At 42.2% G+C, this 12941-nt stretch overlaps 1 protein-coding gene across 2 annotated transcripts in view; it reads left to right on the top strand.

Annotated features, from left to right (window-relative positions):
* The window catches only part of LOC113580021 (thrombospondin type-1 domain-containing protein 7A), a 68627-nt gene that overhangs the window by 16586 nt on the left and 39100 nt on the right, over positions 1 to 12941 (top strand). For both annotated transcript variants that reach the window (XM_027014309.2, XM_035526395.1), the window contains exons 2-3: positions 9095 to 9941; positions 12347 to 12595. In XM_027014309.2, the coding sequence (XP_026870110.2) occupies positions 9095 to 9941; positions 12347 to 12595 (1096 nt within the window). The remainder of the gene's footprint in view (positions 1 to 9094; positions 9942 to 12346; positions 12596 to 12941) is intronic.

Raw genomic sequence — 12941 nt, 5'->3', positions numbered from 1 at the left:
TTAACACTCTTTTCCACTCAAAAGTATTTTCTAGCTATTCCAAAGTAGAATACAGAAGGGCTTGATGGGACAAAAAATTTTTTTAAAAATCAGTGTAATGACAGACCCATAGAAGGTAGAGCCTGTAGATTATCATACATTAGATTTTCTCTAACCTACCAAAGTGACTGGTTTCTCAGTCTATAAATGAGTCAGCACTCCACAACATCAATAACAGATATTACTCTTTCATGAGAATAAGAATGAAATACTTCACACCAGAAGCAAATGAAAAGTATTGACATTATGTCTGAACACTGACATTATGTGAGCAAAAGTGATAGCGCTTTCTAATAAACAATGCTTTTAAAATTCAGTTAGTACTTATTTAAATAGCTGATTATTAAAGGGAGGCTTGTTTAGTAGAAGGCACTATTCTGTATTCAGACATAATATCAATACTTTTGATTTGCTTCTGGTTTAAACCTACCAGTTTAGTAGGTTCACATGTAAAAGAAAGCATTTTTCTCTAAAGATGCATGTATGGTCCTTCCGTCTAAGAGCTGGTAAAACCTGATGGCAGTGATGTTGTGAAATTAGCGTTTTCCCCAACAGGATATTCACGGCACACCTACTTCACACAACAAGGCTATGTGACGTCATGTACACACATGGCTGTTCCTTCTTGTGCACAATTAAGAGATTAGTATGTAGCAGTTATGCAGCACAATTCCCCCTTGGTTTCATCCTCAGAGGTTATCAAGTAGTCACTCTTTCATTCAAACACCTCAATATTTCTGAGAAATATTTAGCCAAATACTTGTCCTGCAATCAAATGTTTTTTCACTCCTTTTACTGCCATACCCGTTTTGTCAGGCCAGCCAGGTATATTTACCCGTCTGAAAGAAAAGCAACTTTGTAAGCATCTAAATGACCCTATAGGAGTGTAGCTCTAACACCCACCTGAAACTGTGCTCAATGAGAAGCCAAATCCATAAGTGGTCCCATGGTCCCCCGGCGATTAAAAACAGCTCCGTCTTATATAAGTTAAATCCGAGCTGTTTAAAGTAGCTGGGTTAAGGGAGCTTTGAGGTGAGCACACTGGGTACGTTCGCTTTTCGTAATCATTTTCCATGCCCATCCACAGCAGCTCATTTCTCAGGGAACTCAGATGAAAATGTGGATAGTTTACTCAGGAGAATGATCAGGAGGTTGCAGTGAGAGGGACAATATGACCCCCTTTATCTTAATGTATAAATAAAGCCCAGCATCCCTGCTTAATTAGTGGGTGTGAAAAGAATTGGGGATGTGACGACTTTAGTGTTTCTCACGACCCACTGGTGTGCTGTTAAACTGAAGAGTGAAGCACTCTAGGTTAAATATGGAATCTAATCAGTATGGTGAGTATTGAGGAGGTAGAAGATGGCAATGATATGTTTCTTTGATTGCGCCGTTTATCTCAATAAAGCAACTGCAGACCTGGGGCCTGGAGCACGTTTGAAACCTATTTATCATACAGAGGTTTACTTGCTAGATAAAACATTTTCTTTAGTAGCACTGCTTACTAACACTGTAAAAAAAAATGTTTGTTGATTATATTTATAATCACTTGTTTTCTTTCCTATCATTTTCCTTCTGCGAATAAACAGGATACTTTGAAATGTGGATAATGAAATAATCCTGGAAAAAAAAAAAACAGCAATGAGACTACATAGGCAATTCTTTCATTTGTTAAATCCAGATCTCAGGGAAGGCTCAGAAACTTATCCGTGCCATTTTTTCACGGCCGTGAACTGAATGCTCCGAGCCCAGAACTCTCTGGTTGAAATCAGATACAGGCACTGATATTTTTAGCACACATAAGGATTGATACATAGATTGAAATATAGACACACCATAAGGGATTGCTGTCGCATGCCCTAGGAAACATCTTGCTAATTTATGAATTGCCATCATCTAAATGTAGTAATGATTCCTTCCATCTCTGTCATTGAACAGCTGAACCTTTAGCATCACTTTAGCCTTTAGTTTGTTGTCTCAGAGCAAATAGAAAGCTCTAAGGAGTCTGCACTGGTCGACGAGTTCAGATTAGATCAGCACTAATTTACAACCATTCATGATGGGCCCGGTTTAAAAAGTTAGATTAACCCCAACTTCAAACTAATTTGGTCTGTCTGTAGGCCTAATCACTATCTGGGAAACTGATCATTTTCAGTCTCAGACAGAAATTGTCACAGACATATTAATGTCTCTCTACAATTAAATGCTTAGGAAGAAAAGTACCATGGTACAATATTCTCAAATGAAGCCTTAAATTAATGATATTACTCTCCTTACTGATAGAAATTATCTATGAAGATGTATGACAAATGCAAGGATGTTGCCTTTTTCTACTAGGGCTGAAAGAATTCATAAGAACTCAATGCCACATATTATATTTCTTCATGATGCTATCCTTTTGCACTTTTCAGGGGTTTCAACAGTTTAATTTATTCAGTGGGCTTCACTTAAGGGCAAATTAACCTCAAATCAGTTATTTAAGATAAAATGATATTAGAAAAAAAATAAAGTTATTATTACCAAGGATAGTAGGCCTTATCCAATATTTCACCTCAATATCCTCAAGTATTATTTGCAATACCATTACATTATTTCAAAATATCCTAATGAAATCATATCATTACCAAATAATTTATATTAAAAAAGAACCCTACAATATGAATAAATGCCCTTTTTAAGAAACTAAATTATACAGAACTTATACAAAATTGCTTCCAATCTTCATAACCTCATTAGTATTTCTGCTATGCATATCCCATATGTTCATTTTTGGAAGAATGATGGTTTTTTAAATAATGGAAGAATTTTTGAGATGTTGAAATCGTAGCTGAACCTTTCTCTTGTGTTTGGATCAGATTATTTGGTCTCTTTGAAGCAGTGAAAAAAATCTGTATTTTTTCTGTATTCTCATTTGTGTATGTAATTTAATGTATGTAATGCAGTTTACTCCTAAGAGAATAAGCATTAGATGTTGTCTCAAATTCGTATGAGGTTTTAGATAAAGATATGTTTTAGGCAAGAGGAAAGACTTGCCGAGGTCTCTCTGTGTAGCGGAGAATCAGAGGAGACACAGTATTATGTGCAGGGGTCCAGTTATATACTCTGTGATGTTTTGCACATGCACACACAAGTGCCTCTTTATTTATTTATCTGTATGACTGATTATTTCCATTGGCTGGGAAATATGGATGCTCAGTCTTGGTTTCTGCATATGAAAGATGTGTAATGACTCATAATGATTTGTAATAACATTAGGGTTCTCCCTTACTTCCTGCATTATTTAATATTTACACACACACACACACACACACACACACACACACACACACATATATATATATATATATATATATATATATATATATATATATATATATATATATATATATATATAAATCACATATCATTTAACTCTCTGAGAAAAGCCAATTCTTATTCATATGTGGACCACATGAGCTTTTCTTACTTGCACACCTTCACACTTTTACTCATCACAATCAGGAACGCAAAGTGAAGCGTACATCTCGGACCAAACAGATCTCATCCAGACCAAGCAGGGCAGAAGGCGTTTATTCTTTGGAAGACACAGCTGAGAACACATATTCAGCTCCATTCTCAACCATGTGGTTTCACTGGATGAAACCCTTTGGCTTGTGGCTAAACAAACTCTAGTGTAAATTAATACCAGTTCTGTCGAAATAACTCTTGCAACGTCCATGTTTGTCCCATTGGACTTATATGAACACCACTGGCATTAATTGAACATTGATGTTTTTGCTCTGTACATACAATCATTCTTTTCTTTTCTTTTCTTTTCTAAATGTCACATCAGCCTTCTCCTGTACTGACTGGTGCATGACCTGGTTGTAAGGCTGTTTGGTCATGTGACTGGCTCGCCCCTCTGCCTAGCTGGGTGCAGCAGCTCTTCCGTTGCAGTGGGGCTCTGCAACATTCAAAAGTCAGGGCTTCTTGTGCTCCACCTGCCTCTGCCCTGTCACACTAATGTCTCTTACCCGAAGGGCAGATGGGTGGAGCCAGGGCTCCTCGATGCTGAGAAGAGCCCCCGATACCCATTTCTCCCATGCACCCCACCCCCTCCCCACTTTCATGCATGTGCCTTGTTTCATCATCAAGAAGAAAAGCAGAGCGCACCCTGGCACTGCATTAATATTTACTGTGGTACCAGGGGCACAGGCACATGCTGCGATTTCTCATTGCATCTATCCTTTAAAAAAAAGAAAAACATTTCAGTGTTTATCCCTCGAACGTATTGTGCTCTAATAGCATAACGCCATTAGGCCTTTCTGTTTTTTTCCAGTTGTGCATTAAAACTGTTTTTTTTTTTTTTTTTCCTTTTCCTGCCAGCATGATGATGGCACATATCAGGTGAAGCTTCAAAATGTGCTGTTAGATACACTGTAAGTTCCTAACAGCTCTCATTCTGATTCCTCCGTATTGATTAGTGCCTTTAGGAGCAGAAGGAGCTTTGATGTTTGGTTGCATCTATTATTGAATATGCACTTCAGCTCATCAAAGACCAAAACTGTAACCATGGCACACAAATGCTCTGCTTCATAGGTATGTTGAGACCACAACCACTAATTACATTTATCCTAATGATGCAAATGGACAGCCAGCTACTACAAGCCTAGTTAGCTTTGCATTTGAGTCTGCGGGGGTGTACCTCTTCCTGGGGGGTGTACCCCTCGTCCTCCAAAAGCAGTGCCATCAGAGGCCCACTGAGTGATGGAGAGAGTGAGCAGCTCCAGTATCCTGCCATGCAGGATAGTGACCTTTATCCCTTTCTGCATTAGTGTGAGAGGCTTCGTCTTGGACCAGCTGTAACACGCAAGTGTTTTATGGCCTGCATCTCAGGGTGTGTCAGCGCATACAGAGGCGTGGGTCAAGCCACTCATATTCTGATGGCAATGAAATAATACAAGAGCAATGTTCTTTTATGACCTTCTGAAATGTTGGAATCATTGCATGTGCAAATGGGGCATTCTGTTTTAACAGAGGTCACATGCTACACAGGACAGTCAAGGCAGTATATTTTACTCAGCTGTTAAAATTGCCCCATTTCAGGGAGGAATTATTACAGTGTTGTAAAAAAGTTCTTTTTATAGTAAGAACTTTTTATAGATGCAACAAGGCATCAATAAAATATTATATATTATGGTTTAATTAAGGCCAAACTGTGTTTGAAGCAATGTGTTCAAAGACTGAAGCCTCCAGACAGACTTTTAGAATATCATCTCAGAATGCTAAGGAGTTTTAATATCGCTCATGACAGTAATGCTTGCTGCCTGAGGTTTTCTCACCTCCTTTTTGCTTTTCATTTTAAACTAGGGCAGGAAATTAATAAATGTTTATATCTTCCTCATTTAAACATTTTCAAAGCACAATGAAAGGTGTTTTTGGAAACCTATTTGTGTTTTGGTAGAAACATTTTATAGTGTATCTTTTTATAGCATATGTTTCTGGATCAGGAAGATTTATGTCCTTCATATTTTCTTGATTATTTTTAAGATGTCACATAATATGCAGTAGCAAAATGATTTTTATGACATCTGAAAGACACATTGTTGTTGTTGTTGTTTAGACATCTTTTAGTATGCTATTTCAGTCAAGAGTACAGGGCAATTTTGGGTTCATTTTTAGGTCATATATATGTGATAATGATTTAAAAAAAATCTGAGACTGATTATATATGTACTGACAGTTATGCAAATGGTCACTGGATAGTTGCCCATTGGTCAAAGTCCACATAGACTTGTGATCTCTGACCAATGGAGGGTGAAGTAGGCGGAACACTTTGATAATGCTCTTCCTCCTGAATCCCTGCAAGGTGGCGCTAGTGAGAGATGGTACACTTAGTAACCGCCCTCCTGCTGAATGGTGCCTGAGAGAATTTGGCCCACCCTCCCCTAACACCCTAACTGACTGAAAGGCTTCTCTATTGACCCGACAGGTGTTCACTGTCCGGTGACCTTAAATCACCTGTTGACTGTGGCAAGACTACCACGCAGCATGGATGATCAGGCTGCTCCCGTGCTGGGCTGTACCCAGCAGGAGTCCCGGCCTTGACACCCTGCTCCCTCTGTGGGCTACATGACGCTGTTTCCTGTTCATTATACGTATGAAGTGTGAAGAGACCAAGAGATAACCCAGCTGCACCGCTGTACTGCTTTTCTGTGCTCGCGGCTCAGCAGACAGCTAGCCAAGGGTGGAACACTTGGGTCCAGAATGGAGAACTAATGTCATTACAAAGAATTTTCACGACATTGCTTCAGTCATACTTATGCGGGTATTAACACTCGTGCCAGCTGAGCACAACACCACCATAAGCAGCTGTCTCTTGATACGCAGAACGCAAACATACAGCGTAATTGCTGGATAGCCTGACAGCCCTTCTGTGCCCCTAATCAGTGTGGCCCTATGAGACGCATAGTCATACAGCCCCCTCACTGTCTGGCTGTGTCTGTGGGAAACTTGTGTACTCCATAAGCCAGTGGGGAAAAAAATCAGCTGAAAATTTTTTTAAAAGACAGTAATGCTGACATCAATGCATCGGTGCAGGGCTTCTAATTTCCATCTCGGATTATAGCAGTGAAGCTTGCACGCTTGCCTGCATCTTGTCTCTCTTACTTTTTTTTTTAGATAGCTGGTTTCTGTTTCTTTGATAATCACTGTCTGACACCCCTTCGCTGACACGGCACCAGAGAGCACAGACTTGAAAACGAAATCCCACAGTTGTTAGTGGAAAGATTTAGTGAGGCTCGCATTCGCTGCTGCTTGCCGCGGGGAAGATTATCGGCAGGAGAGCAGGCCGCCTTTTTCGCTCCTTCTCTTTCACTGATTCACACCCCCCTCCCCAAACAAAATTTTTGAAGCTATAAAAGACCCCACAGTGCAGTCCCAAATGTGAAGGACGGGGCGGCGCGCTATCCCTCCAAATCTCAGCCCGGTGCCTCGCCATCTGGCCTGCCAGATCTCCCACCTAACTGCTGATCTGCAGTGGATTTAGGAGCCTTCGGAGTGGGTGCTTTGGTGAGGAAACCTGTGCTTCATAAATTCGGATTCACAAAGACTAAATTCTGGATGTTACTAGTTCACTAGTTATTGCCCTGCAAAGCCTACACAGGCCTAGATATGAGAGGAAATGTGCTGTTGTAATTGAAATTTTTACCCACCAGCCATAAGATTTGTGAAAACCTGGCCTTCCTCCCAAAGTCCCTATACAGGACGTCCACCCATGGTGTTGATCCATAGTGGCCAGTAGGGAACACTCTGCGATGCTTCACCCCACAACATCCCCTCCTCTGAGTCCCCATGCTCACCCCTACACATATATCAGTGTGTAACAGGCAGGCAGGAAACAGGCTATGGATGGATGTGGATGTATTTGAGAGAGGATGCTGTCCAATTATTTCTTGCATTACTCTTCATTAGTGCTGGCCTGCAGATAACCAAGCTAGCGCACTGCGTGCGCTTTGAATCACCCTAAGCCAAACACTTTGACTAACGATGCCTTTCATTCTCATGCTTGTTGGACATGGCCACCTCTAGTGAGCCAGTTGGTGCGTTCTTGCCATTCACGCTTGGGTCCCACCGAAATGAGACCTCGCTTTCAATGGGGCTCCCCTCCCATCGCCTAATTAAGGAATGAGTTAAATAAATAAATTAGCAAGCCGTTTCAGAGCTGGAGGCCTTGTTAAGGATTGCGTTTGATGTCAATGGTGCCACAAGCAGAAGGCAGGACACAGGAGCAAAGCTGCAGTGATCCGTCTGGTGTAGTGCGGCAGTTGTGGAACACAGTCTGAGCTGCTAACTGAAGCGGAAGCATTGGCTTTCACTTTCACTACAACCACAGTTTGATCCGACTGTATTAGCCACTTTTGATCTGGTCGTCATGCGTATAGATGTGGTCAGCCTGCATGTGCTCATTCATCAGGGCACATTCGTAAGCCTTCCCTTCCCAGGTTCAAAATCATATTGGAATTCCCTCAGGAGCCTGCTTCAAGACCTGAGCAGACATGTTTACCCCTATATGTTTAGGGGCCTACAAATGTTTGGATGACGAAAAAAAACATATTTACTGTCACAGACCAGCAATCTTAGCAATTAGGCTGCAACTTAGAAATTAGGATGCAACTTAGCAATTAGGCTGCAACTTAGCAATTAGGATGCAACTTAGCAATTAGGATGCAACTTAGCAATTAGGCTGCCTTGAAACATTGTGAAGAGCAAGGTCTGATGTGCTCTCCAAAGCTTTTCCTCCTCCTGCCTGTTCCGTGCTCGGAATTGAAGTCACATTTCTGCTGTACAATAACAGTAACAGGCCTTAATTAAAGCGTAACATATTTCAGCTGCTTACTCACTCAGCATTCAGGATGTATTAGGAGCTCCCGTGAAACATCCACAGTCAGCTTTATTTTATTAACAAAGCCAAAAGAGGAATCAGCAAGGTCCAGCGAAATCAACTGTAATTTCACCCCCTTTCACTCCACAGAGCTGCAGGTTTTGGGTGACCAGGCTTTCATTTGTAACTCTTGTAGCTACTCACCTATATTAGTGTTCTAATGAAGTAACAATGTAATTACTACTAAGTCAGCATAGTTACTGAATAATAAGCCTGCAGTTTCATAAATAAGCAACAAGCCTGAAGTTAAGGAGGTTAATTGCTTGGATTTAAACTTTGAATTAGTTACAACTGTTGTAGACTTGTGTGAACTTATTTGTAACTTTGTCAGAGGTAAACAAATAGCAGTGACGTGAACATCTCACATATAAAGGATCTTAATTTCAGTCTTCAGTTATAGCAACAATAACAGCTGTAAAGTCGACTTTGCTGCATTGTATTAACCATCTAGTTTCGGTGTCCTTATATAATCGCTGTTTTAAACTTTTCTGCTTAGTGGAGTGGGAGAGTCTTTTTATGAGCTTTTTCATTTTCCTAAATGTAGAAATTTAGGATTTTTATGTGTTCATTCTGTACTCTGTACTTCCTGTACTACTTTCATGGTCCCATTCTGTGCCCCCTGCTGATCTTCAGGGCCGTGGGGGAGGTGCATGGGCAGCGAGTGTGGCCTGGGTGGCAGTCAGAGCCGGGCAGTATGGTGCGCCCATGTGGAGGGCTGGACCACGCTGCCTACCAACTGCCTCCAGGGAGTGCGTCCCGCCAACCAGCAGAGCTGTTTCCGTGTGTGTGACTGGCACCGTGAGCTGTATGACTGGCAAGTGGGCACCTGGGGTCGGTGCATGCCCGTGGCTCCACGCTCGGCCGGCGAGCACCCGGTCACCTGCTCGCAGGCCGAGGAGGGAATCCAGACACGGGAGGTTAGGTGTGCTCTGAGGTCCGACGGCTCCCTCGCCACCGACACCATCTGCGAGTATTTTGAGCCACGGCCGCTCCTGGAGCAGGCCTGTCTGATCCCATGCCCGCGTGACTGTGTGGTGTCGTACTTCAGTCCCTGGACTGCCTGCTCCAAGACGTGCGGCCTGGGCCTTCAGAACCGCGCGCGATCCGTGCTGACGCCGCCGCAGTTTGGCGGCCTGCCATGCCCCAACCTCACCGAGTTCCGCACGTGTGCACCGCGGACCTGCGACAGCAAGGAGGCAGCATTCAGCCTGCGCGTGGGCGCCTGGGGAGTGTGCACCCTGGCCCCCACGCCCTCCCCTACCTCCAGCCAGCCCGCAAGCCGTGCTGCCCGCCAGGCCCGCCGCCGGAAGGGCAAGGGCCATGATACTGCTCGGGACCCAGAGACACGCGAGCTGATCAAGAGCAAGAGGAACCGCAACCGGCTGAACCGCCCGGACAGCGACCTGTGGAATGTGGAGGTGGGCTTCCAGCAGCGGCAGGTGGCCTGTGTGCACCGCAACGGCAGCACTGTGATGCTCAGGTGAGCAAGAGGACTGTATTACTGGTCAATTAGCATCACTCGTTTTTTTTCCTCTTCTACTCCAAATGTTCAGCATGATTTAACAAGCTCATCATGAGACAAGGAAACCTCCCTAGTGGGCAATTTATTTAGCTCTGCCTTCCAGTCTACTGGAGCTAAGGGCATCTTCAGATGCTCCAGCGCTGTATACTGAAGAGCTCTTTTTTGCTGCTCTGTCTGGGGATGACAGAAAAGGGACAATTGCTCCACACTCTACGCTTTTCCCCTTCTATCTCTATCTGCCAAGCTGTCAGAGTTGAGCACTCCCTCTTTCCAGATGTCTATTTTCCACTGCATTGTTGACATTTCTATTCCCACCCTGATGTAAATTAAATCTTAGCCAGCAATATAAAAAAATTTAATAAGAAAGAAAAAACTAATTCCTCAGCCTCATAGCAGTCATTAGAAAGAGATTATACAGATAGCCTTTCCCACAGAATGTTTCTAGGTACAGGAACAGTGGGAAAAGATGTGGAGAACGAAAGTGACAACACTTTAACCTTTAACCATCCACATATCAGCCTACATGATCCCAGATTGTGCTGTTTGTTGTTATGCAGGTACAAACCCTACATTCCATGGTAAAACCTTGCTATGGCTAGACCTCAGCACTGGTCCCTCTAACTAGACTGTATGGAGATGAACAAAACAAAGGACCAAATCGGTCTTTTACAGACAGAATTTTTTTAATTGTTAAAAGAAGCCTTGAAAGGCCACAGTTTTAAATCAAGTAAAAGTCATGTAGTTTTTGATATGCCCAAGTCTCACTGAACAATAGGATGCACAGAAGCTCATTTTCAGCTGCAGCCCTCCAGAAGACACATACACATATTAAACATCACGTTTCTCATTTTACATCACTGAAATCTCAATTTAGATCATGGAAGCAGTGCTATCAAATTGCCCTCATAGCTAAATGCTTACATAAGTTACATGGTATGTTACATAGTACGTCAAATTCAGATGTTATCATGTGCGGAATCCATCCGATAATTCGATATATCTAGTAATTATATATATATATATATATATATATATATATATATATATATATATATATATATATATATATATATATATATATATATATATATATATATATATATATATTTCAGCATGATATATCGAATGGAGCCATTAGACAATTTACATGCTCCCAGAAGCATAAATTTTAATCTTTGACTTGTTTATTTCTGCCTCTAAAATATTCATAGTTGTTTGCCACTTCTGAAAAGTGGAACACCCTTTCCTCTGAAGCAGTAGCTGTGCTGCTCTTGCCAGTAGTCCTCCGAAGCGCTCCGCTTCCATCGCTTTTCATGTGCTTCACTGCGTCTGCTCGTTTGCCTTAAGATTCGGTGTCGATGCGGAATGTATCGCTCACAAACAGTGAGATGCGATATCCTGAAAGGCATCTAGCTAATGAACAAATATCCAAATGGCAGCTGTTGTCACGTGTAACGTGTATTTAAGTTTTTTTCATTTATTTTTCATCAGGTTTCTCATCTTTTGCGAGTATTTTCAGTTATAGAATATGGTAACTTTTTTGTTGTATAAAATTGATTTTTTCCCCCAATTGTCCGCCGCAGAGAGAATAACCGATTCTCCGGTACTCCCTGTGTTGTTTTACTCCCTAAGTTATCTTTAACCACGTTTAAGAACGTCAAACTAATACGACTTCGTTTGCCTTTTGTTGCTGGAGTCTAACGATCGCCAATCGCGGGCTATTGTCACCAGCACTGTATTCTACGGTACACTACCGTATACTATACGCAGTATAGTACAGTCGCCTGTAAGGGAGGCTGCTAAATGAAGCTGGAGTGGATATGCGCAGCCTGTAATTAGCTCTGATTGCTTGTCAGCGGCTTTACCTCGAGACGACTGAGACAGACAAAGAGAAAATGCTTCTTTTTTTTCTGCATCAAATTACTGGTCACTGAAAGGTCTTTAGAAGCCCAGCTAATTATTATTGTCAATTTTGGCAAATAAGTACTTCTGGTAACTTGAGCGTGCTGACTACGGTTAACAGTCGTTTTGACATTCGGATCGATTAACTGTTCAGGGGCTGCATGGTGTTAGTACGAAATTGGAAATTTAAATGGCACGTTCTCATGAATTATAACTGATAATTTAACATTTTTCATGAGCGTCAGGCCAATTCAACTCAAGCCCAGCGTCACTTAAAGCATGAAACAATAAAAAATATATAGTAAATCTAGTTTTAAATCATGTACCACAGACTTTGAAACAGTATGCGGATTACAAAACCAAGACGCTGTTGTAACTAATGTATAAAGGCTAAAAAGGAAAATTGCGTAGGTATGTACGTAAATCCATACATCAAAGCAAAACGTAAAATCTCTTTGCAGCCACTGCCCCCACTGGAGTCTCCCAGATCTGCACCAGTCCTGCCTTGTACCCAAGGCTTGCGTGTTGAGTGAGTGGGCTGAGTGGGGTCCCTGCTCGAAGACATGCACTGACCCCAGCACTCCAAAGGGTACCCGTAGCCGCAGCAGGCAGCTTCGCCAGCTCCCTGTGGGTGGACGCGCAGAGTGCCCCCTACTGGAGGAGAGACAGCCCTGCGAGCCCCTGGGAGACAGTGTTCCACCCTGTGCCACGTAAGTGCCCAACACCGCAAGTCCACGGAAGAGTGGATGGAGCATCATGCTTAGCAGTGACAAAAATGTGGAATCTTAAATTTTTATACAATTTACTTTTTTATTGGTGTTCAGTGTTATTCCATTCCATGTGCACTCTCACATATGAGCAAAACTGTCAAATCTGTCATAAGAGACAGATTTGCTTTATATAGTTATTTCAAGCTCGTTGTACTCACACTCATGACCAGTCATTCAACCGTGGACAGCGGTTTCCATGGAAATGCTCTTAAAAGCACTAAATGTTGCACACTAGTACATCGTGAGATTTACAGGGCACTCCCCTAGTCTATGACAGTCTGTGGCA

This window comes from Electrophorus electricus, chromosome 5, assembly GCF_013358815.1.
Source record: "Electrophorus electricus isolate fEleEle1 chromosome 5, fEleEle1.pri, whole genome shotgun sequence".
Taxonomy (NCBI): Eukaryota; Metazoa; Chordata; class Actinopteri; order Gymnotiformes; family Gymnotidae; genus Electrophorus; species Electrophorus electricus.
This window is presented reverse-complemented; position numbering and strand designations above follow the sequence as displayed.